At 37.0% G+C, this 25,107-nt stretch overlaps 2 protein-coding genes across 4 annotated transcripts; one reads left to right on the forward strand and one right to left on the reverse strand.

Annotated features, from left to right (window-relative positions):
- The first annotated feature begins 350 nt into the window (after positions 1-350).
- On the forward strand, positions 351-8,779 carry LOC113015296 (uncharacterized). Of its 3 annotated transcripts, XM_080293411.1 has the most exons (12): positions 351-548; positions 663-713; positions 866-963; positions 1,049-1,114; positions 1,211-1,483; positions 2,530-2,580; positions 3,675-3,812; positions 3,895-3,963; positions 4,867-4,935; positions 5,120-5,203; positions 6,630-6,731; positions 8,387-8,779. In XM_080293411.1, the coding sequence occupies exons 3-11, from the start codon at positions 957-959 to the stop codon at positions 6,728-6,730; spliced, it is 858 nt and encodes a 285-aa protein (XP_080149537.1). In that variant the 5' UTR covers positions 351-548; positions 663-713; positions 866-956; the 3' UTR covers position 6,731; positions 8,387-8,779. The 3 variants fall into 3 exon arrangements, with proteins under 3 accessions (XP_080149537.1, XP_080149539.1, XP_080149538.1); XM_080293413.1 differs by lacking the exon at positions 6,630-6,731; XM_080293412.1 differs by lacking the exon at positions 2,530-2,580.
- Positions 8,780-18,396: 9,617 nt separating this feature from the next.
- On the reverse strand, positions 18,397-23,817 carry LOC113019627 (butyrophilin subfamily 1 member A1-like). The gene is made up of 6 exons (XM_080293414.1): positions 23,767-23,817; positions 22,598-22,697; positions 21,998-22,336; positions 21,499-21,780; positions 21,094-21,219; positions 18,397-19,066 (listed from the first exon to the last, which is right to left on the reverse strand). The coding sequence occupies exons 2-6, from the start codon at positions 22,671-22,673 to the stop codon at positions 19,023-19,025; spliced, it is 867 nt and encodes a 288-aa protein (XP_080149540.1). The 5' UTR covers positions 22,674-22,697; positions 23,767-23,817; the 3' UTR covers positions 18,397-19,022.
- Between the last annotated feature and the right edge of the window lie 1,290 nt (positions 23,818-25,107).

The following is a 25,107-nucleotide window of genomic DNA, read 5'->3' on the forward strand; positions in this document are numbered from 1 at the left end:
TCCTGGGCCATGTTGGCCCAGTATTCTTAGTTTTCTTGTATGTTTGTATTTTGTTCCCTATTTAGACCATGTTTCCTGAGTTGCCCTGTTGTGTTGTTCCCTAAGTGTTTTCCCTTCGTGGCTTTTACCCCCTGTGTGCCCCTCTGTGTATCTGTGAGCCCTCGTCTCTCCTTATGTTTTATTCCATGTTTCCCCAGCCCGTTATGTCTGTGTTCTCCCCGTGCTCTCTCTCCTCCTGTCTGAACCTCTGTACTTCCTGTTTGACTCTGCCCGTCTCCCGTCAGTGTTATGTTCAACCTGCCCTGTCTCGTTATGGTTATCTGTGTCAGCTGTGTTCCCCGTGTGTTCCCACTTTCCTCGTTAACCCTCTGTGTATTTATGTCTGCGTCTCCCTCTGTTCGGCGTCGCGTTCTCCCTCATGTTGTGTGTGTTCCTCCCTGTGTCTCTTGGCGAGCTTTGTATTTAGTTTTCCCAGTTTAGTTTTGCATTTCCTACGTTCTACCTCTCCAGCATTAAAGCTGTGAGTTTTTGAGTTCATCCCCGTGTCTGTGAGTTTTGCATTTTGGGTCCTCCTCCTGCCTGCCACACAGCGATCCATGACAGACTGTAGCTCAAATCTGATTTAACTTACATGTTGGTGTGAAAACAAACTGTTTCTGCAGGGTTGTTGCTGCTGTTTGCGGATGTGCAGAAAAGTTATTCTAAGATCTCTTGTAAGTAGTATTTGTCCTTTATATTCATATCATGTTTTCCAACCCCTCTGTCTAAATCCTTGTTTTCCACCACTCACCATGAATTAGCATGGGAATTACTTCTTGAATCTCTGGGAACTCAGTCGTTGTTTTATTGCATCCTTCTTTCTCAGATTCACCTTTTTCCATCATTCCATCCAGACTGCAGCTCTTTGAATATGAGTCAGTCTCTTTTACCTGTGAAGGGTTTAACATTTCAGCAGGATGGAAAGTGAGAAACACTCTGCAAATCTTTTCAAAATGTTCCAATAGCACCGTGATCAAGAATTGTGGGATCAATTATGCCCTTGCTTCAGATAGTGGAGAATACTGGTGTGAGAGTGGAGCAGAGAGAAGCAACACTGTCAGTATCACTGTTTCAGGTATGTTATTATCAGAATTAAAATCTGAAATGTGAAGGTTATAATGACTAAACCATTGCACATTTGTAACATTTATAAATTTCTTTGCATTTTCAGCTGGTGCTGTGATACTGGAGAGTCCTGTTCGTCCTGTAGTGGAGGGAGATGCTGTTATTCTGCACTGTAGAAAGAAGGCAGACAAACAAGACTCAACCTTCACAGCTGATTTCTACAAAGATAGCTTCCTCATGGGTACCAGCTATGATGGAAAGTTAGAAATCCAAAATGTTTCAAACTCTCATGAAGGATTTTATAAATGCAAAATACATGGAGTTGGGGAATCACCAGAGAGCTGGCTGGCTATCAGAAGGAAATCCAATGCAGAGGATGGTATGCAACATTTTTTTTGTTTTTGTTATAGTAATCCTGAGTCAGTAAATCCCAGCAATACTGACTAGCATAGACTTAAATAAAAAAATAGCCAGATAGTTGTTAAAAATGTAAAGTTAAGACAGCTTAAAGGGCTTATTTGGCAGATGTGAATGTTTCAGCAGTGCTGCCTGAACTTTGGAATTGAAACTAATTACATATGTCAATTATTAATGCACACCCTTGCCTGCATGAAAATACATGCAGGCAGAGCAGGACTTTATTTTGACCAAGACACCATGCTGCCAATCACAGGCAAAGACAACTCTTGAAAGGAAGTGGGGCAGAAATTCCATATAAAGACAGCAAGTTTAGTGGTACAGGCCAGGTACATAGAGCGTTGGGGGAGCCTGATTTAAATGCAAGCATGTCAGGGAAATTTAAGAAACTAACAAAAACATAAAATGAGGAGCATCTGGCTGCAAAGCTGAGTGCACTGAGCTGAATAAAGTAATACCTGTTTTTTTTCTCCAGCCATTTTTCATTGTTGAGGACAAAAGGCTTCCTTATTTCCTTATTGTGTAGAAAAAACAGTTATGTAACTTCTTTACCCCGACAGAAAGGGGAGTTTCACTGGTGTGGCCCAGTTAAGTAAAAAGTGGGGTATATGTGGAGCGCAAAGTAAGATGAGTGTGAAACCCCTGATGTATAGCCTTAAAATCAATATTTGGCAGTAGAGTTTCTCTGTTTGAAAGGATTATATCTCTTCTAGAAAAATATGATGGCAGAAGAAGTAGCCAGAAATGTACTGCAAGTATTGATGAGAAAATGTGCACTGAACAATTACAGTCATTGTGTATGTGTTGACACAATATCTAGCCACATTTCTAAAGAACTGTCAAGTTTTGTAGTAAGTTACAGTTTAGGATTTCAAAAGGGTTTGTGGTTATGGCATACCTATGATGTTGTTCTAACAGACACATATTCATTCTTTTGCTGACTAATAAAGGTCATCTTATCTTATATATTATAATACAGTTATGTGGGTTCAAATTATTTTTTGTCAGTTGAAGGCAGAGCTGTGACCCTTAAGAATTCTGCTGATTCAGCGACTGAAGGTAAAGCTTTCAGGCTTTACTATCTTTATTAACTTCATATCTGATATATTCTTTATAGGCAAGTTGGTCAATGCATGCATGTTGCAATGCATGAAAATACAGAAGGCCTCACATTTACATCTACAATGTTTTTTTTCATATTTATCATCAAAGTTCCAATCCAACTTTATTTATATAGCACAAACAACACAGTTGACCAAAGTGCTTTCCAATAATAAAACCATACACTAAGCAGACAAAGAAAAACATATAAATAACAATAAAAGGCAATTCAGCTTGCCACAGAGAAACTGGTAAGGACTAGTGTTGATGGACAGGACTTTTTTCCACCTCCACAATTGGATCAGTCACTGCAAAGTGCTCAGATCCTGTGATTGCAATACAAGCCCATAATTGCACCCCTCTATCTCAATGCATGACAGCTGTTAAATGTGTTAGTTTTTGCCAACTCCTGTGTTGTGCATTATTGCAAGATACTTTCACTTTGGTCTTTCCACATGTTTTCTGGATTCTTCAGGTGCAATTTTACACAGCTAATCTATACTGCCATATACTTCTTAGACAGAAGAGGCTTTCTTCTGGCAAACCTTTTAAACAAGCCATATTTTTCTAATTGCATTCTCATGATCTTTAAGATTTAACATGTTAACTGAAGCCTGTAGTCTTTGAGATGCAGTTATTGGAATTTTTAGAATTTCTCTGACCATTACAAGGTCTGACCTTGGGGTGAATTTGCTCAGATGTTCACTCACAGGAAGATAATGGCATTGTATTAATATACATCTGAATGCTCTAGACCAACACACAATCAAAACTCCTCTTACAGAGTTGGCTACAGAGATCAACTAATCAAGGGAATTATCACCTGTCTGCTACTTACCTTATAAGTCCTATGAAAGCAGTGACTGTGTACTTAGTTTTTCACAGGATTGCATAGTCTTCTCAATTGTTGTCTTTTTCCTTTGTAATATATGTATAGTTTATTGTAACAGTATTGTACACATTAGTCAAATAGTTTGCTTTCCTGTTTTGTAGCAAATCTGTAATAACTTAAACAACAACCGTAAAGAACTTCTTTCTTTCTCCATTTCCAGTATTAGCTGTATTTCCACTATCTCATGAAGAAATTCCTTCAGCACACGTTTACTACACCCTGCTGTGGGTTGTTCTCACTGCTGTGTTGGCACTGCAGTTTCTGGTGTTGGGACTACTTTACTGGAAGATGAAGCTAGGTATAACATGTTATGTTTTTAAAAATATATATATGTAAAATACACAACATGTTGATAATGAAAATTCTCTTTAATGTTTTAGTGTTATTACAGATCAAAATGAATGATCAAAACAAAAGGCAGTGTGGTGTTGCCAAGAATCTGAAGAGAGGTAGGATCTCAGCCACTTTTTTTCCTCTTACTATTTTCATTATTGGGAGATACATGTATACAGATACACATATACACACATACATATATATTTAAAAGCAATGGAAGGATGTGATGTTGGTATAAGCCAGTGGTTCCCAAAGTGGGGGGCACACCCCCTGGAGCACAGTCTGGGCTGTCCAAATCACTGACAAACAGTATCCGACATTCTTGATTTTTAGTTCAAACACTTCTTATAATGAAATTTTGGAGATGTGAGCTCTTCATACAGTAAAGTTACAGTGGGATACAAATAATATCAGGCCGAACCTGCCATAATTTGTTCCCCTGGTTCACTCAAGATTTTCTTGTAAAAAAAAAAAGGGAGGCCTAGCAAAAAAAAAAAAAAAGAAAACTTTGGGAAACACTGGTATAAGACATTATACAATTATGCGAAAATGTACATGGACCTTTCTTACCTGTTGAAAATCAAGTGGGGGAAAAAGTGGAAAATTTAAAAATATTAAAACACTTAAAAAGTCATTTTGCCTTACCAAAGCACTATCTGTAATGAGACAGAGAGCCTCCTTGCATGTCTTCACCCTTAAAAACAGTTTACCTCCCTCCACACATCAGTTACCAACTTATCCATGAGGGCCCCGGATTACCAAAACATAGTTCTCAAAAACTATTGTTGGAATATTTTTCTATGAAAGCCAGTTTTAATTTTCTCTTCTATGCATACCTTCATATCATATCACACATGACATAACATCACTGTAATATGCTCAGTAATAGCATTGAGTAAGATAATTTGTAAATGAGAAATAGTTGTAAAAATATATTGTTGTTTTGTAGTTGTTACAAGAAATGCTTTATAGCCGTTCTGCTTGAAGTTCACATAGTCTCTGGCATTTTCTTTTAGACACTGAAACTGCCGCTGATAATTTGAGCCTCGAGACAAACAAAGTCACAAACCCACAGACACAAAAAGGTAAGTGAGTTCTGTGAACGTGTTAGTCTGCAGTCTGAGGCTGCTGCATGCGATATTTATACCTAAATAGCAATCTGCTGTTAAACCAAAATTGACCTGTGGTAACAGCTAGATGATAAGTTAACTCTTAAAATGCTACTCTACAATATATAATGTGTATATGCTACAATATATGTTCTGTTAGTTTCTTTTCCAGATAAAGATGAACCCTCCTTTCACACATTACACTCTACTTTCATTGACAACAATACTCTGCAGCCTATATATGGTGACTATTCATATTTTAATTCTTTACTATATTATATTGTATGAAGTATTTTACACACATTTTCTCACACAAGTTTGAAACGTAAATTAAAGCTGACTGTTATGAGAAATTGGCAAATACAATTCCTCTGTTGCTTCAGACAAACTTTTTACCTGCAAGCAACATCAACCTGCTCAAAGGCCTGTTTTTCACTTTTGTTCAGTGTTGGTTTCACTTGTCCAGATTTTTACATTTTTGTTTTTCAACTCTATATGAGCAGGACCTTGGCTTGTAGTTAGTGCTTCTGCCTCAGTGCAGGAGGTTCGCACCTTGGTATCCACTTTATGGAGCTATTTAAAACACATCCTACACTAATGCTGCATAAGCTCCACAACAGTTTTCCTGATTAAGCCAAAACTTTACATATGAATATGTGTTTTAAAAATAGAATCTGGATGATTGAAAAAAATAACTTACTCTAATACTTAGCATCGATAATAAAAAACTTGGCATCTCAAGCGTTAAGCATCATATCAATGCTTAGCACAAAGAAAATATTGTAGAGGTTTAAGTCCTTTCCCATTAGAAATAAAAATGTTTCCATTGTCAACTACCAGTGACTGAAGTAAGGCTGTTCCCGTCAGGGAAGGGGAAAAAAACTAAGGGGCTTGGAAAGAAAGGTGTTTTTTTAAGTTACTTGAAGACATTTCTGACACCCGTTTCCACACCTTGGCTCATGTGATTAGGCAGAGCATCACTAGGGGGGGGGTCATGGGCCACTGGGTGGCTGTAGCTCAGGTGGCAGAGCAGGTCAGCCACTAATCAGAAGGTCGGTGGTTCAATCCCAGGCTGCATCCTGGCTGCATGCCAAATATCCTTGGGCAAGATACTAACCCCATGTTTGCCTACTGGTGGTGGTCAGAGGGCCTGGTGGCGCCAGTGTCCGGCAGCCTCGCCTCTGTCAGTGCGCCCCAGGGCAGCTGTGGCTACAACGTAGCTTGCCATTGCCATTGCCAGTGTGTGAATGTGTGTGTGAATGGGTGAATGACTGAATGTAAAGCGCTTTGGGGTCCTATGTACTAGAAAAGCGCTATACAAATGCAGCCCATTTACCATGACCCTCTTAGGGACACTATCAATAGGGCTTAAACATCTGGGACTCTGCACTAATTGCTCTCAGAACTGAAGAACCTTCTCGGATGACAGGTGAAACATCTTCAACAAACTTGAAGTCCAGATAAGATTTCTTTCCAAGCTTATGCTACGATGACCTGGATGACTGAGAACCTTCACAGAGATGGTTCAAATGTTAAAAGTGTATATAAAAATGTATGCATGTTCTAAATAATAGGAATCCAATATCAGTTTTATCCTTTGTTTCGTAACATAATTTCAGTTTTTTAAATATTATATATACAAAGGTTTGTAATCTTGGTTATTTCCATAGATTCCGTGGATTCAGGAGAATGCAGCTTCATGGTGCAAGCTACTCTGTCAGATCCAGCTTTCACTCCTCAGGAATGCCAATATTCTGCAATTAAGTGGTGAAGTATGGGATTCTTTTGATATTTTGGTTGTTGTTTCTTTTTTAGTCCATTTCATGATTGTAAACCCAAAGAAGTCAGCAGAACTGATTAAGGCAAACAATTTCCTTATTTTTTTTTCTAAATTGATGAAAATGATGTGGTTCTGTTGGCTTCATTGTGTGCCAGCCTACAGCTACAGCTTGCTATGGAACGGTTTGCAGGTGAGTGTGAAGCGGTGGGAATGAGAATCAGCACCTCCAAATCTGAGGCCATGGTCCTCAGCCGGAAAAGGGTGGATTGCCCACTCTGGGTTAGGGATGAGTTCTTGCCCCAAGTGGAGGAGTTTAAGTATCTCGGGGGCTTGTTCACAAGTGACGAGAGGCGGGAGCAGGAGATTGAAAGACGGATTGGTGCAGCGGCTGCAGTGATGCAGACGCTGTACCGGTCTGTTGTGGTGTAAACAGAGCTGAGTGTTAAAGCGAAGCTTTCAGTTTACCAGTCGATCTACATCTCTACCCTCACCTGTGGGTTTTGACCGAAAGAATGAGATCACGGATACAAATGGCAGAAATGAGCTTCCTCTCAAGGGTGGCTAGACTCTCTCTCAGAGATAGGGTGAGTAGTTCAGCCATCCGACAGGGGCTCAGAGTAGAGCCGCTGCTCCTTCACATCGAAAGGAGCCAGTTGAGGTGGTTCGGACATCTGATAAGGATGCCTCGTGGGTGAGGTGTTCCGGGCATATCCCACCAGGTGGAGGCCCCAGGGCAAACCCAGGACACGCTGGAGAGATTATATCTCTCGGCTGGCCTGGGAATGCCTTGGTGTTCCCCCGGATAAGATGAAGGAGATGGCTTGGGAGAAGGAGGTCTGGGCTTCTCTGCTTAGGCTGCTTAAGTGGAAGAAGATCGATGGATAGATGGAGATAAATGTTGAAGGCTGTCAGCACTTCAGTATTTTAATTACATTTGACAATGTACTGTCTGACTAAAAAACAGAAATGTTTCATAATTAAATTTAAAAATATTCAGTAAATTGTACTTAAAGTTTTCATTCATATCCCTAATTTAAAGTTGACACAACGTAAAAGGAATGAGTACAACAGAGTCACTTTTTTAGTATAGCAAAACTCAATGTTGTAACCCTTTTTAAATAAACAATAGTCAAACATCAAATTTGAAAAACTGAACAACATGTCACACGAAACGCCAAAAAAAATAAAAAAAATAAGGCAACTAATTGCCTCAAGTACATCGAGTACTACTAAATTTAACAGCTTAAGTGCATTTCTTTCAGTTCAACAGTATTTTCTTGGCCTCTGCTAGTAACACACTATGCTGTTAATATTCAAATAATAAACTGATTTTATGAACAAATAAATATTTAAAAAGAATATATTAAATGCAAAGACAACATGTACTTTTAAATATCTGAATGGCATATTTGATGGATTATACTGTCAACTGCTGAAACTCCAAAGTGAAATAAAACAAAAAACAAAGAACAGATGGGTCAAAAGCATATTTGGAAGTAATTTGTCACATGAAACATGTCTTTGTCACCACCTAGTGGTAGGAAACATAGTTGTTGAACACATGAATCTTGTGCAACAAAACATGAGTTAGTTCTGGTTTAGCTCTGGTTATTAAAAATACTAATCCTCTTTTCTCCCTCTTTACAGATCAGTGAAAGGAGTGTCAGCTCAATCAAGGAGACTGTGCAACCCGTTTACTGTGCTGTTTCGTTTGCTAAGATTGGGTCACATTTCTTAAATATTCATCTCGGGTTGCATTTTCAGTCTGTGTATATTTGGAATAAGACGAGTTGAGTTAATTGTGAGTAAAATTCAAAAAAATGCTTTACAACATATTTTTTTAGCTTGGTTGTGTTATTGTCATGGTCCCTGCGGAGGCATAGAGTTTTGTGTGCGAGGGATAACCTGTGAGGAGTTAGGGAGCGGAGCGTGTGTGGACATTTTGTATTTCCCTGACCCTGTGGACCCCTGGAACCCTTTCTCCCCCAGCGTATATATATGTATATATGGTGTGGATTAATAAAGCACTGTTTAACTGTATCTCTCAGTGTGCGCCTGAGTCCGTCCTGCCTGCCTTGACAGTTGTGTTGTAATGCAAACAAATGAAATTCAAAAAAACGATGCAATAATTAATTTTTCATGTAGCCACAAGACTTCGTTTGATGTAATGTAAATAAATGTGGAATCACTTAACAAATTTGTCAGGATTTCTCATTTGTCATGATTTAATGTTGCAGTCTTTGCTTTGTTTCATGATTTCAACAAAAGAAAATTAAAATTAATTAAATTTCATTTCCAGATACAAATTCTGTTTACATATTAAACCCCTTCTTTCTCTTGTGAAAAGAGATGTAATTAAATGATAATGAGGACATATTTTAAAAAAACTAATCTGTGAAAACACAGAACAATTATTTATGGCATAATGATCATTTTGTCTTCTTTTCACCATTTATGTGAAGCAATTATATTGCTCCTTTTAGAAAAAAAGAAGCTACTTGGACCATGTAGGCTAAGTGTGTCTGTTTGGTCATGTTAATGGTCTTAATCTCCTATACTGAACATAGTTACATCTACAATAAAAATCAAAAAGTAGATTTTTTTTGACTAACTGAAGTTATATTTTCTGTTTCTCAAGTAAACAAGCAAAACTTAATAAATTCATAATAAAATATAAAAATACAAGAAAAAATATTAGAAAAAAAATGAACAGCTGTAACTTTAAGAAATACTGGTAGGAGCAGTACTGCCCCTCAGCATCCTAGTGGATGCACCTATGGTATTTCCAGTTCCATTTCACCAGGACTGGAACTCATGGGAGATTTTTAGTACATGCACCTATGATATGAATTTGCCTCTTCATTCTCAAGATTCTTAGAAAAGTTGACCTCTAAACTTGGCCTTGAGGTCAAGGTCATCCGGATTCAAAGTGGTTTAAGACTTTTAGTAGCCAAAAAAAGGTAAAAAAAAAAAAAAAGGTTTAGAACAGTTGTTTGTTTATTTCATAATTCATTTCTGACATGTATGTAATATATGTTTAAAAGCCTTTCTTCTCTGGATAATTAGAAGGGAACAGCAACTGTTAGAAATAAGTTTTTAATAAAGTTTCTTTTCAATATTGATCGCAGTGTATAATCATAATAGTTAATATACTCCTCAATAAAAGGATACAAGCATTATGAAGTGTTAACTAAGAGAGATAGAAAGAGTTGAGTGTTGAAGGTAAATTGCTAAACGCTCACAGAACACAATTTCAGACAGGACGGTGTATAATAACAGGATGCTCTAGTCAACAAGAAATAGAGACTTCATTGTGTCCATCAAAGCTTACTTTAACATGAAAATAAAGATCCCTGGTAACAACTGTAAGAGAGTGGTTTTCTCACACAGGACAAGATCCCTGATTGGAGGTTTATGACCGTTGCCATGCAGAAGGACCTTGAGGAGTACAAATCAGGGAGTGCTAAGTGTAAACCACGGCATCCCCCTTAAAATTTATGTTCGTTTTTGTGCCTCTGAGAGTGGGATACAATGTATAAAAACGGCTGTAATTTTGGTATTCAAAAGTATTACTACAATATTCAACTACAGCTGAAAGTCTGCAATTCAATAACACATCCAATGTTTGATTTAAAATCCACTGTGGTGGTGTACAGAGGCGAAAACTACAAAAATGGCATCATTGTCCAAATGCTTTTATATACTGTACACACTGGATAGGTTGCAAGGGCTAGTAGAGGTGTGGTTTATCCATGCAAAACATCAGGTGGAAACTTCCTTTGAAGAAGTGTTCAGCTCCATATTTGTTGTTCTGAGATATATCTCTGAACATTTATTTTCTTCAATATCTGGCATGATAAGGGCAGCAGTTACTGCAGTCACAGCCCTCCGTGGCTCTGTTCAAAGGATATAGGGCTTTGGACTTGACTTAACACAAAAGCCTCAATGTGCATTGTGCGAGCATGGCACCATATTGGCAGGCCACGAGTCAAAACAAACACACTGTGTTGGAAGGAAGATTGCTACGAACCATACATAAAAGGATCTCAAAAGAAAAAGGACGGTATAGAGACAAATTGCGTCTGGATGTAAAGAGACAATAAAGGCAAAAAATAGTGTGCATTGGAAATGTGGACCCATATGAAATACGGCCGTGGAGAAGAATCCTGAAGACCAACCGCTATTGACTTGCCATGATCTATTCTCGTACCTTGTCTGTGGAGTCAGGGCATACACGGTGAACCAATTTCGTAATTATAAATCTCTGGAGGCGCACATCCAATTCACCATGGATAGGATACAAGATTTGGTTATTTTTAAGCCTCTACGTTGTGAATACATCGTCATTCAAACAAAGGTAAGTAAGCTTGAGTACTGAGTACCCTGAACATTCAGATTAATTAATAAATTCATTCATGAGGGGAAATTACAGTGAGAACATGCGGAGGCTCTGTTAGATGGATAACATAGTGAGTTCAGTGCATTGATGTGACATTGTCCTGAAGGATTTAGTTATTCTCTATGGTTAAAGAAATTGAACAAATTAATTCATATTTATTATAAATAATCCTAATTATACATCTTGCTTCCTTGTTTGTGTCCTGTGTCACTAAAAATACATTATTTTTTGGTTTTATACATTGATTAATGACCTGCAGAATCTCCTCATCATATTAGGGGTCCCTAATTGTCACTTAAAGTCAAACTTTATGCTTTCTTCATCTTGACAGTGAATACATCCTTGCATTACATACTTTAGCTTCATTTTTTGCTGGCAGGTTTAAAAAACAAAAAACAAAACAAAACAAAAAAAACAGGCAGATTTAGAATATAACCAGTGATACTATGATAAACTATAGATGGATACATAAAAAGAAAAAAATTGCATGTATGTGCTTACTTTGTTACATTTATGATAAATGGATTTGAAAGTAGATAAAACACATGTCGGCCTTGCTTCATTAAAGTTCTTGTCTTTAAATTAACTTTGTCTGTGTGTTTCAGGTCCTGCACTCTCAAAGACTCAATGAACCAGCATTGCAGCCATTGGTCATTGTGAGCATCACAGGGAAGGTTGAAGCCGACCACTGCACCTGTCACGGCCGGAGTCGCGGAGACCTGCAGCCATGTCACTGCTCTTCTGTTTAAAGTAGAAGTAACAGTGGTGATCTGTGGCACAAGGACTGTTACAGATGAACCTGCATACTGGGTTTTGCAGGGCAATATGACCAAGATACAGCCAGAGGTTGGCCATAAGATAGACTTCTACTGTTTAGCTACCCAAAAAAAAGGCTCTCGATCAAAACATAAACAGACCATTCATTGTGACAGGTAAAAGAAGCTGTCGTCAAAAAAAGAAATTCCACCTGCTACTGTGGAGGAGTTGGATCAACTGATGGGAAAATATTTCTCTGTGTTCTGAGTAACCCATGTTTTATTTAGGGGGTCTAGATTCATGCCTGAAGTGCATTGCCAAGTAAATAATTTGCATTTACTGAAAATGCACTAACTAAGTAACACTGTTCAAATGTTGAATAAAGAAACAAACAAATGTTTTTCCTTTTTTTTAAAATTAAAACCACTTTGTAGAACATCACATCAATGTAGAATCAATGTCATGTATAGTTTACAAATGACAAAATGCTCACATAAACTCATGACAGCATTTATATAATATCACCCACTACTAGCATTCTGTAATTTACTGGCTCTTTTGAAAACCTATCACTACATATACAGCACAAGACTTATTTAACAAGAGCATTTTTCCCTGGTTTCACTACCACACTGGGGCACATGATCACCAAAACACAGCAAACCTTCACCATCTTATCCATAAGGGTCACCTCTTCACCCTCACATGGAATGTCTGAGGTTGAAGCAGAGAAGTTAGAAGATTAATGACGCCATTGTGTTTTCTTTTCCCAACCAAGAGAGTTTGCTTTCGATCTACTAATATAAAATAAAACACATTATAAAACACAACATTTAAAAAGAAAACAATAAAAAAAATTTAAGTAATTGTAAATGTGGCAATTGGAGCCAGGTGGGCACAATTTTCTCAGTTTTGATTGCTGTCAATGACAAATAAATAAAAGATCCTTTGTTCTAGTTTCTTTGCTAGTGTGGGTTTTTAACTTTTTACCCCCCCTAAGAGTGTATAGTTGAACCTTAAAAAAAAAAAAAAAAAGGAGCCACGTTCTGGATTTCCAAACACGGGTGAAAAAAATTGAAAAAAAGATAGAGAAATTACCAGAAGTAGCACAAAACCGTACTGCATGATAACAGAATGAAAATGCTTCCACTTAAGTTAAAAGGTTACGAGAATAAAAGTAGGAAATAAGAAAAAGCTCACAAATAAGCAGAGCTGCCATGACAGGCTGCCACACAAGATGGCGCCGGAAATAACAAGACTGTTATTGACTCAAACCTACATATGTGCCAAAATAGTCTGCACAGGAAGTATGAAATAAGTTATGTCTTTCTGTAGACCTGTGATGCTCGGTCAGTCAGGCTAGACAGCATGGAGATGAAAACATTTTTCACCTGTCTGCGTGAGTACTGAGTGTACCTATATTTATTCACCAATAATTCATCAATTAATTATTATTATTTTTTATTCTTAATATATAGTTGTCATATATTATACATAAAAAATGTATCAAAGAAGAATTGTTAGAGATTAAATGTTTACAACATGGGCAATAACTTTCTTTGTGCCTGGAATTATTTAAATTTCATAAAATGGGCTTAAAAAGTGTTTCTTTGGGCCATAATATACATGATATTACAATGATATTACTATGTTAACACATATCTTTGGATCCAAGCATCAACAGCATGACTGATGTACTACTCTCTTTTTCCTCCAGTCCCGAACATGTTCTTGCTTTTGACTGCACACTGTTCTCACAGTTACGCTTCAAAAACTGGTGAGAAGTTAAGTTTTACAAAACCAGATGCATATTTGAATTTTGCTGAACTGCTTTGCAAGGCTAATTATTTCTTACTGCTCTAAAGCCACAGTCAAAACCCCTATCACAGCTGAGTATCTTTCATTATCACGTGGTTAAAAATTAATTAAAATTTTCAAATAAAAGAAATTTAGTTCATGGACATGTATTTTTTTTTTAAATTCCAAATCATTTAATCATTAAAGTTTCTCAAAAAAAATGGGATTCACTGTTCAAAGTGTTTTAGCACAAAATATATGTGTATGGGTATGTATATATGTAACATGTATTCATTATGAGGTGTTCAATGTTTTGTTTACCCATAAAAAAGTGTCACTAAGTTCTTAAACTTGGGCCGTTCATCTGAAACGGGTAGTCCAAGAATGACTGTTGTTCAAGTGAAACTGCTAATTAGACATTTGATATCAGTAAGTGTATCGAGTGATCAAAAAAATAATGACATAAAAAAATAAAAAAATGTATAACTATATAAGAATTGTGGATAATTAAATAAAAACCTTAATTTCATATGCTCTTTTTTTTTCTTTTTTCAGATCCAGATATTCTTACTGTCTTCCCAACCAGACTGCAGTTCTTTGAGTATGAGTCCATCTCTTTTAGCTGTGATGGTTTAAATCACCAGGCTAAATGGAGAGGGGTAAGAAATATTGAAGATTTCATTCCAACATGTACAAATTACACAGTGACGCCAACAGTGAACTGCACCATAAATAATGCTTTTGAAACTGACACTGGAAAATACTGGTGTGAAGATGAAGAAGGATGGAAGAGCAATGCTCTCAGCATCACTGTCACTAGTAAGTTTACAGCATCTAAAGAATTTAATTTAAAAAGACCGACAATATATTCAAGAATGGTGATGGAAGAATAATGAAATCAGAAGTAAATCATCAAATAACCAACTCAGTTGTGGCCAGCAAGTGATGATAAAGTGAAGGGCATATTAAAAAATTACAAGTACACATCTCCAATTGTTACATCTTGTAGGATAGCTTTATTGATTATTGAATACAGCTCCCCTTTGCCAAGTTTTACAACTTTATTACTAAATGCAGAAAAATTCAGAAAGATTCTATCAAAATTTAACCGGAACCATAAATTGCTGGTCTGATCAGTTCATTCCCGTACAATAGTATTACATTCATTAAGTGTTGCAGAATTCCAAGACATTTCCTTTAAATATTCAATCTTCCAATTTGAGGCAGTGCTAAAAATGTACTTATTTTGAATAAATTATCCCAATGTTAAGTCAAATTGCACGTTTAGTGAACTTCATTTATTGCATTTATATATATTGTTTGAATGTTATTAGTAAAGTAAGCAGCGTCAATAATCACATTTGGTTATTGACGATGCCCCAGCAACACATATTTGCTTTCTTGTCTGTGATAAATATTGTAAGTGTGATGCCAGTGCAAGAAGGCTTCTTGTGGGGTTTGTAAAGCAGATTAAATTAGACAGACTCTTAAAATACACAAATATTCTGCTTGGAAATGCTGTGAACCTATGAATAACATCTACAACAATTTATTAAACACTGTTTTTTTTTTCATTGTACAATTAATAAGTTTGTATTTTGTTATAGCTCCTATTTTAGAACTTGTAGATAGTCTTTTTGTCACTCATGATAACTATCTCTGCTTCAATTTCTCTTTTTTTTTTCTTTTTTCAGTTGGTTCTGTGATCCTGGAGAGTCCTGCTGTACCTGTAATGGAGGGGAAAACTATCAACCTGTACTGTAGAAAGAAGGGAGCTTCTCTAAACCAAATAGCTGATTTCTATAAAAATGACTTAAAAATTGGGACCAGCTATTCTGGGAAAATGACCATCCACAATGTTTCCAAATCTGATGAAGGGCTCTACAAGTGTACCATCTTGGAAGCTGGAGAATCACCAGAAAGCTGGTTGATTGTGATAAATAAGACTCTGGAAGAACAAAACCAAGAAGGTAATACTCATTAATGTTCATCTTCTGTAGTTTATAAACTAAACAGCAGTCCCCAACCCCCGGGCCTCGGACCGGTACCGGTCCGTGAGTCGTTTGGTACCGGGCCGCGAGAGTTAAGGCTCAGGTGTGAAATGTATGGTTTCCAGGGTTTTTATCGGTTTTCAGCGTTATTTTGTTATCGTTTTTATCGTTAACTCGGTTTTTCCTGGGTCTTTTCACGTGTGTTATGAATAAATCTTCTTTTTTTCGGTACAGGTACTAGTTTTATTTTGTTGTATTTATCCGCGACACCTTAAAGGCCGGTCCGTGAAAATATTGTCGGGCATAAACCGGTCCGTGGCGCAAAAAAGGTTGGGGACTGCTGCTCTAAACCCTCCTGTTAAGCCTTATCATTTCATGGTTCACATGCAGTAATTTCACTGCAAAACAATTTTGGAAAAAAAATAAAAACAAAAACAAACTCTTCATTGTTTTGTTTTGAGTTTGTTTTGTTTTTGCAAGGAACTATTAGATCCCAGGTGAGTCACAAATAGAAACATTTTAAAGTTACAGCAAATGAAACTGCCAATGAAGATTTCGGCAACGTTCTGATGATTACCCTGAATTTAGAGAGAATTTGAATCATTTTTTTACACTTCTTTTTGTCTTTTTTACACTACTTCATACATACATATCTTACCTATTTAACAAAAGAAAGCACAACCTTTACCATCTATAAAAATGCTGACTGCATCAAATTCCTAATCCACATAAAAAATTATGGAAAATGCTGTATTACATAATAGATACACTGATAATCTGTCTTGCCTCTTTAAAGATTTTCAGTGTGTTTAGTTTTGGTTTGTGCTGTGTCTCATAGTACCGTGTCACAGTTGTTAATTAAACAGTCATTTTCAGTGTGACGTAAATAGAGGCCAGACTCTCACTCACATGCATTTATACACAGTGAACAGCAAAAGAGTTCAAAAAAGTCAGAGCAGTTGGAAGGTCCAGTTTCCACAGGGCTTAAATTGAGACAATGTCAGTTTTCTCACAGAATCCAGTCAGTCTCACCACTTGATGTCTCATAAACTCCAAATCTTGCACAAAGTGACAGACTGGTGAAAATAACTTCACAATAATTTCAAAAAACTGCAGCAGTAGTGCTTTAGAAACTGCTTTCAGGGAAATGATCCAGAAAAGCCTGAGCCACTGCTGCTTCGTTATGAAGTTGCCAAATGAGATCATCAGGACAGGTGTTTGATCGCTACCAGCTGTCTGACTCTGAAACTCACACACCTGGTGAAAAGTCCTTTGCATAGGTCTTCCATAGGCCAGTGCATACACACACACACACACACACAAATGGGGAAAATGGAGACACAGACTTGAAACAGAAGCAGAAGCCAAAAACACAAAGAGAAGACTGAGGGAACAGGAAGAAAACTCATACAGGAAGAAGTCATTGATGACTAGACTGAAGATCTCAAATAATATAGTACAGAACTAACAGGAACAGAAGAAAATCATACACAAGAAAATAAACATAAAACATATAATATAGACACAAGCCCTCTCTTCAAAATAAAAACAATGTGTTGATAAGACTCAGTAAAAGACCCAGTGACTATAAAATATTCATAAACTCTACTTTAATCAGATATCACGGTGACCCTGGAGAGCCCTGCTCATCCTGTGATGGAGGGGGAAACTGTGGTTCTGAGCTGCCTAAACGAGACATCTGCAAACCTTCCAGCTGTCTTCTATAAAGATGGCCTCTTCATTGGGACCAGCTCTGTGGGAAACATGACCATCCACCAAGTCTACATGAGTCATGAAGGACTTTACAAGTGCACAATATCTGGAGTAGGAGAATCATCAGAAAAATGGCTGTCTGTTAGAGGTGACACATAAACATGATTCAAAATATCAAAATAAGGATTTTGTGCTTGATTGTTGTGTCTGTTTAACCATAAATAGCTACTTACAGCACTTATATTGAACTCTTGAGTTGTATTTTGTAATACTGTTGCTTTAAAACATCAGAGAAATTTGGATAAATTGTCTACACATTTGTTGTCTGTCATGGCATACAGTTTAAGCTTTATTTTCTTAAATGACCCTATACATAAAATTAACCCTACCCCTGGGATTACAGTAAGAGAAGTTTAATGTGTCCCAAGAAGACAAAATGGTAAGAAGTAAAAAGAAAAACATGTAAATGAGTTTTGTGTGACATATGATGACGTGGTGTCGTTGCAGGGCTTCCCAGAGAGGCATGTTTTTGTTCGGACCAATTCTTTCACCTCCTCCTCCTTTTGCGGGTCATCCTAACTATTGTGATGGTAGCTCTGCTGATACTGCTTGTGGGACTCCTTCACTGTGGGAAACTCGGACCAAAAAAGAACTCATAGATTGATGAATCAATCATAATCAACAAGAAATCACCATCAAGCACATAAACACTTTTATAAGTTTGGTTACTACAGTTTTACTGTTGTTCTTTTATTTTATTACATTTAATGTATTTTTGTTTGAAATACATTTGCATTGCATTTTGACAATGCGAGAGACTCAAAAATTATTTTATTTCTGCAACTACCTTAAAAAAGAAACAAAAAAAAAAAGACTAACTTGAATATGTGAGTGAATATGACTGTGGCTGTTGATGTTTGCAAAGCAGAATATATATATATATATATATATATATATATATATATATATATATATATATATATATATATATATCTATTAACTTCTCAAAACGATTATTCGTTCTCTGAATTTTTACATTAAAAATCTCTTCATGGTTACCACTTAATGTTTATGATATGGTCTGTATCTTACAGGATGTACTGCCTTTTCGTCCTTATGTATAGCAAATACCAAAGCACATTTAACTGCTTAAATATTTTTCTATATGTATTAGCAAGAAAATAAATCAAAACTCAAATAAACTGCTGTTTAAGCATGCAGTCTACTGAGTGGTGGTTTTTACTTTCATAGTAAATTATATGGAAAAGTATTGAGCCACAGCTCTTACTTTTTGAATTCATGTGTTTTCAATCCCATTGCTACAGATGTGTAAAGTTTGCCTCAAGAAGTATGTCAAGTAATGGGTCGGACGAAACAGCTCAGTGAATTAGACAGAGAAGATTTATGGATGTAGCGAAGGTGGATGTGCAGAAGGTTGGTGTGACAGAGTAGGATAGAGACAGAAATAGATGGACACAGATGATCACTCCCTAAATGGTGCAGCTGAAAGACGAAAGGTTCTGAAATAAACACACTATATGAAAGCATACTGTCACTGATTAATTCTCTTGTCTTCTCTTTTCCAACATCTTATGAGTCTCCATTTCTTCTTTTGGCTCTGCTTGTCTCAGTCTTGTTCCATCTGAGCTACAGCGTGGTTTGTCTGAATTCCTGTGCACAGAGAAAGGATATTTACTTTAGCCATCAGATGAATTCTGATGGCAAAAGAGCCAAACGGGACAGGCCAAAAAAAAATAATAAAAAAATAAATTAAAAAGTTTGCAGATGACACCAAGGTGACTGGCCTCATCAGTGACAACGATGAGGCCGCCTACAGGGAGGAGATAGATCGTCTGGCTGAGTGGTGCGACACAAACAACCTGCTGCTTAACACCGAGAAGACCAAGGAGCTCATTGTGGACTACAGGAGGAATGCTGACCCACATCCACCCATCTACATTAAAGGGACGGCTGTGGAGCGTGTGAGCAGCTTCAAGTTCCTGGGAGTCCACATCTCCGAGGATCTCACCTGGACGACCAACTGCTCCAAGCGGGTCAAGAAGGCTCACCAGCGCCTCTTCTTCTTGAGGACTCTGAGGAAGAACCACCTGTCCTCAGACATCCTGGTGAACTTCTATTGCTGCACCATCGAGAGCATCCTGACCAACTGTATAACAGTTTGGTACGGGAACTGCTCTGCCTCGGACCGGAAGGCGTTGCAGAGAGTTGTGAAAACTGCCCAGCGCATCGCCGAAGCACCACTTCCTGCCACAAAGGACATCTACAGGAAGCGGTGTCTGAAAAGGGCTGGGAAAATCATCAAAGACCCCAGTCACCCATCACATGGACTCTTCACCCTCCTGCCCTCTGGGAGGCGCTACAGGAGCCTCCGGACTAAGACCACCAGGTACCGGAACAGCTTCTTCCCCAAAGCTGTCAGACTCCTGAACTCTGCCTCCTGACATCTGACCCACATTAAACACATGGACTGAACATACACACGCCCACAATGGACAAAAACAAATAATGGACAACTGTACCCTCATACACACAATAATAACATGGACTGAACCACCACTCACAACCACTAGCACTTTATATAGCCTCTGCAGGAATTATCCACATATTTCACTTATCTTACCTGCACTACTGTATAATTCTGTATAAATAATCATTCTGTACAATACGATAATTTTAATTCTACAACTGTTTATAACTTGCATAGTTCACATTTCTGTATAGTTTTTCATATTTATATCCTGTTCATGGCCTCTACATAGCTTGTACACCACTACAGCCTGCACATACTTATAGTTATAGCATATAATGTGCACGGTACCTTCATACCGTGTACATTATAACATACCCATAATAGGCCCATATTTTGTACCCTCATACCTACAACAGACCCATTTCTGTCTATATTATTGCTAATATATATTGTAATATATCTATATCATGGCTAAAGCACTTCTGGATGGATGCAAACTGCATTTCGTTCCCTTGTACCTGTGACACGACAATAAAGTTGAATTCTATTCTATTAAAAAAAAAAAAAAAAAAAAAAAAAGGATATTTACTTTAGATTAGTCTTTACTTTAAACAATAGTTACTTGTATGCTGTGGCATTTGAGCCGCTCCTCATTCTCCAGGTTTGCCTTTGAAAAATACCTTTGGTCTGCCTTTGTGATAAATGCTACTACAACAAAGTATATAAAATGAGTCATTTTGCAAGAGCAGCTTGAGCTGACAGGAGCAATGGTTTATGACAAGAGGAAACAAAGTATTGTAAAGAGGAAGGCAGAAACCTCTTTCTTCCTGTATAAGAAAACAGGACATTTGGTGGTGTAATAAATTTGTCAGCCTCTTTTTTTTTTTCACTTTACTGCTTGTTGTTTTAGAAAAAATCTGTTTGGGTTGATAATACACAATCTGGTCATCCACAACGTTAAGACTCACAAAAGACATCTTAAAGTATATTGCATTCAAATGTGATCCTAAGAAGACATGAAAAACTTCTTTAATTGGCCAGTTCTGAGTGGACTGTTTTATTATTGTGTACTACTGCAGCATCATGTTGAGATTTTCTTGATACTAAAGAACAGGTCTGAGTACTCTTATTCATCACTTCACTGTAAATCAATCACTGAGCTGCGAGAAAAAAAAACAATTTTTAAATTATTTTGCATACAACTTACTGATCTTTTTCCTTCTCTGTATCCAGCAAACAAAGATCACCAGAACAATGCAGAAAAGTGAAATAACAAAGAGAGTAAGCAGACTGACACAAACTGCAGGATTTGGCGGGGTCGTGAAAAAATAATCTGAAACAGTAAAACAGAAAATAATGAATCACATCCCAATAACACAATCAACAGTTGTATATGTGTATTTGATTTCTTTTTTATATGACCTATATTTTTGCCAATATTTTAAAGAATAAAGACAATAAAAGGGATTTGCTTCAAATATCACCAAAAGCAGGACCAAAAATTGTGTTGCCTTTCTAGTCGCATGTTCTGAGTAAACATTGTGTTTGGACATGACCACACTGTATGGATGTGCATGTTCACTATGTGACCTGAGTTTCATCATGTTTTTACCAGAAATGTGGATGTGCGTCTCTCTGGTCTGGTTGGTGTTCCTCTGTTGGACTCTGCAGGTGATGTTGTTGCTGTGTCTCTTCTCCACAGTCACTCTGCTGCTGACAGTAAAGAGGTCATCAGGACCTCTGAGGGTCTCTGTAGGTCCAGCAGAGAGGTGGTTTCCCTCACCGTCCAACCACAGCAGCTCAGGCTCTGGATACCAGCCTGCAGACTCACATTGTAATGCAACTCCAGTCTTGGCTTTTTGAACACGCAATATTACAGGTAGGGATACAGCCCCTAAGATGAAGCACACAATATTCCTTTGGCAGAGTGCACCATGATTTCATTAAGAGGAACTCCAAATAAGAGATCGATTTGGCTGCACATTTACAGACTTTTTTAATATGAATAGAAACTACTTTTCGGTTATATAATGCTAATGTCTGGCGATACTTTGTATTTGAGTTTAAGCTTAAACCACTTCTTTGATTGATAAATATCAGATATTTCTTACCAACAATGAGCTCCAGTAAAGTTTCACCCATATCTGGAAGGAAGCATCTATATCTTCCCCTATCAGAAAGTCTCACTTTAGACAGATTCAGTGAAATGTCTCCATGCTTTAATTTATGAAGGGATACCGTTGTTCTTCCTTTGTAGGAGGGATTCTTTTTGCTTTCCAGTTCACCACCATCACGCCACACATAAACAAATCTGGGATCCAGCTTGTATTTTGTCCACTCCACCGTCTTGTCTAAGGCACTTATTGAGGAGTTCAAATAGCATGGCAGTATGATGTCATCACCCACTAAAGCAACTATTGGGTGAGATGAACCAATTACCTGAATGGTACCTGAGACAGGAGAAAGAAAAATAATAATTTTTTTTTTTGGTTTAGAGACTGTAGAGTTAGAGTTGGGTGACAGAAAGTGTGCGATCATGAATAGTTATCTTTGAAGATTTAAAATTAAATATGAGAACAGTGGAATGTGATAACAGTGGCCTGGTAGCCACTGCTTTGCAAATGAAACGAATCTAAAAACTGCGACTGACATTCATATTTGCCTTTACAAACAAAATGCTTCAAGATAACTTTGTGGATTCATTTAGTTACCTTTAGTAAAGGAAGAAGGTAGTTGGGCAAACACCATCAATAACAGCACCAAATGGGTGTTTAAAGCAGAATTCATTCTACAGAAAACACATTCTGGATTCTGAAAAACAAATAAATTCCTTTTTTTAAATTTTAGAAATAAATAAATAAATAAATATATATATATATATATATCAAAGCATTTCTGATAAGGATATTTAACCCTTTATGTAATTAGAATTTACACCATGTCACAGTATGGCTGAGGCAGACTGTATGTATAGTAAAAAAAAGGACTGAAGTGCAGACCAAAACAGAATGTGAAACGTAACGTGGATTAACAAAAAACGAGCCATTTATTAAGGCTGGCAAAAATAGATACAAACAAACGGCATGTGTGAAACTAAAGAATAACCTTAACTGGGTGAACTAAAATTAAAACATGAAAAAACCTTGAACATGAAGACCTTGCATGGATACCTGGAAACACGACGTGGACTAGCAAACAACCTGACAAGTAATGACTGGAAACACACGGACTAAATACATACAGGAGGATAATGAGGGAAGTGGGAACACATGGGGAAAAGAAACAGCTGACACAGAACAACATCACAGGGGAACCGTAAAACTAAACACAACACAGGAACACAGGACCTCTTCAAAATAAAACAGGAAACATGATGAAACGCAGACATGACAACATGAACTTGACAACAAAAGACATGAAACACATAAAGGACAAAGGGGGACTTAACACAGGGGTTGAAAACACAAGGGGGAAGTTAAAAAACAAATGAACTTAGAAAACCCAGTGAACTTAAACATAAACTATAAACCTCCAAATAAACTTAAACTCAAAACGCCTGGTCAAAAGACCCAGGATCGTGACACACCATTGGGTTGTTAGAAACAAGAAAATAGTTTAGCCATGTTTATATAAATCTATGCAGCTTAAAGCTTGAAAAACTATCTTAAAGTGTTTCATCCGTCTTAATCTATCTGAATATAGCATTTTACAACTATTAAGTAACTTTTACTGCATTCCATATACAGTGTCCTATATACATCCATGTGTGCTTACTTGCAATTGTTTGACAGATCAGACACAAATTTTGAGTTGGGCAAAAGTTGGTAAAATTTGGTTGCTACAAATTATAATGTTTAGTTAGAAATGAACAGTTACTTACCCACTGCAGTCCTTCCAGAGTCCTCCTTTCAACTACATCACTTTTTGCAGTTGGTTTAGTTTAAGATAACCACGCATATTTGCATGTAACCATGACACAGTAAAATAATGTAGAAGCATCACCTTCAAGTTAAAATGTAACCATTAAACCGGATACTAACTTTAGCTTTTGTTATATTCTCTCAGTCTTATAAATACAAAATTTACAAATGCAGAATACACAATATCCAAATTTAGGGATGAAAAAAAAAACATATTATAGATCTAAGTGTACATGTCAATAAATGAGCTCAAACAGAATATGTCTTACAGTAAGACCATATCCATATAGTTCAAATGGCAAATGCTTTGAATTTTTAATTTTATTTATTTACAAAGTTAGAATATAAAGTTGTTAAAATGCTTTTGAATCGTCCTGTCCAAACTGATATGGGTGACATTAATTTGTAAGTGACTGATGAATAAATGTGTACTTTAGGCATACATACAGTTCAAAAAAAGCAGCAAAGCAAAGAAGTTGTGCACCATTTAAAATCATGTTTAGCAACCAGTTTCACAGTTGTCATTTTAGTAGGAACCCCAGAAAGACTGTTGTTAAACACTATGCCCTGTAGAGGTCACTGGATCATTTTGTATGTTATTAACAGCACGAATCCACTGTGAGCTATAATGTATGAGCTATGACAACCAAGTGACATGATATGATTTGCAATTACACATTGAATTCAGTACTAAAGGATTATGATGCTTTAGTTAGTTTGTAGTACTTCAGCCCTTTAAAGGCCTACTGAGGTGATTTTGGGCTGAACAGGTATAAGTACGAGATCCAACCACAGGATAAGGCCTCATAAGTAGAAAGATAACGCCTCTATACTTCAGCAGTCAAACAGGAAGAAGTGGTCTTCAGTTATGCTAAACACTTTATTGGTCTGAAATTCTGTCAGCAAGACAACATGGAGGTTCCACTTTTCTGTGTTCGACTGTGTAAGTATTGAGTTTGTTATACGTTCCAGTTTTCCTTTAGCTGAGGGAAAAGTCAGTGTCATGAAAACCTGAGTTATGTTTACAGAAGGAAGCATCAGTGATATTGAAAACATTTAAATTAAAATACAAAAATTTAAATTACTCGGCGGATTCGCCAAACTGTTGTTCCAAAGTATATAACTACTTATGCCTACTAAATTTTACAGGCGTGCTAAAGCTGGTTTTATCTCCAATACCTTCAATTTTCCTAAAACTATTAAAATATCCACAAGGAAATAGTCAGCAATGTAGAGTAGTATGATTTTACCTGACTTTACAAACTTGACAAAAAGCATTTGATATAATTTTTGTTTTGTTT

Source organism: Astatotilapia calliptera, chromosome 3, assembly GCF_964374335.1.
Source record: "Astatotilapia calliptera chromosome 3, fAstCal68.1, whole genome shotgun sequence".
Classification (NCBI taxonomy): Eukaryota; Metazoa; Chordata; class Actinopteri; order Cichliformes; family Cichlidae; genus Astatotilapia; species Astatotilapia calliptera.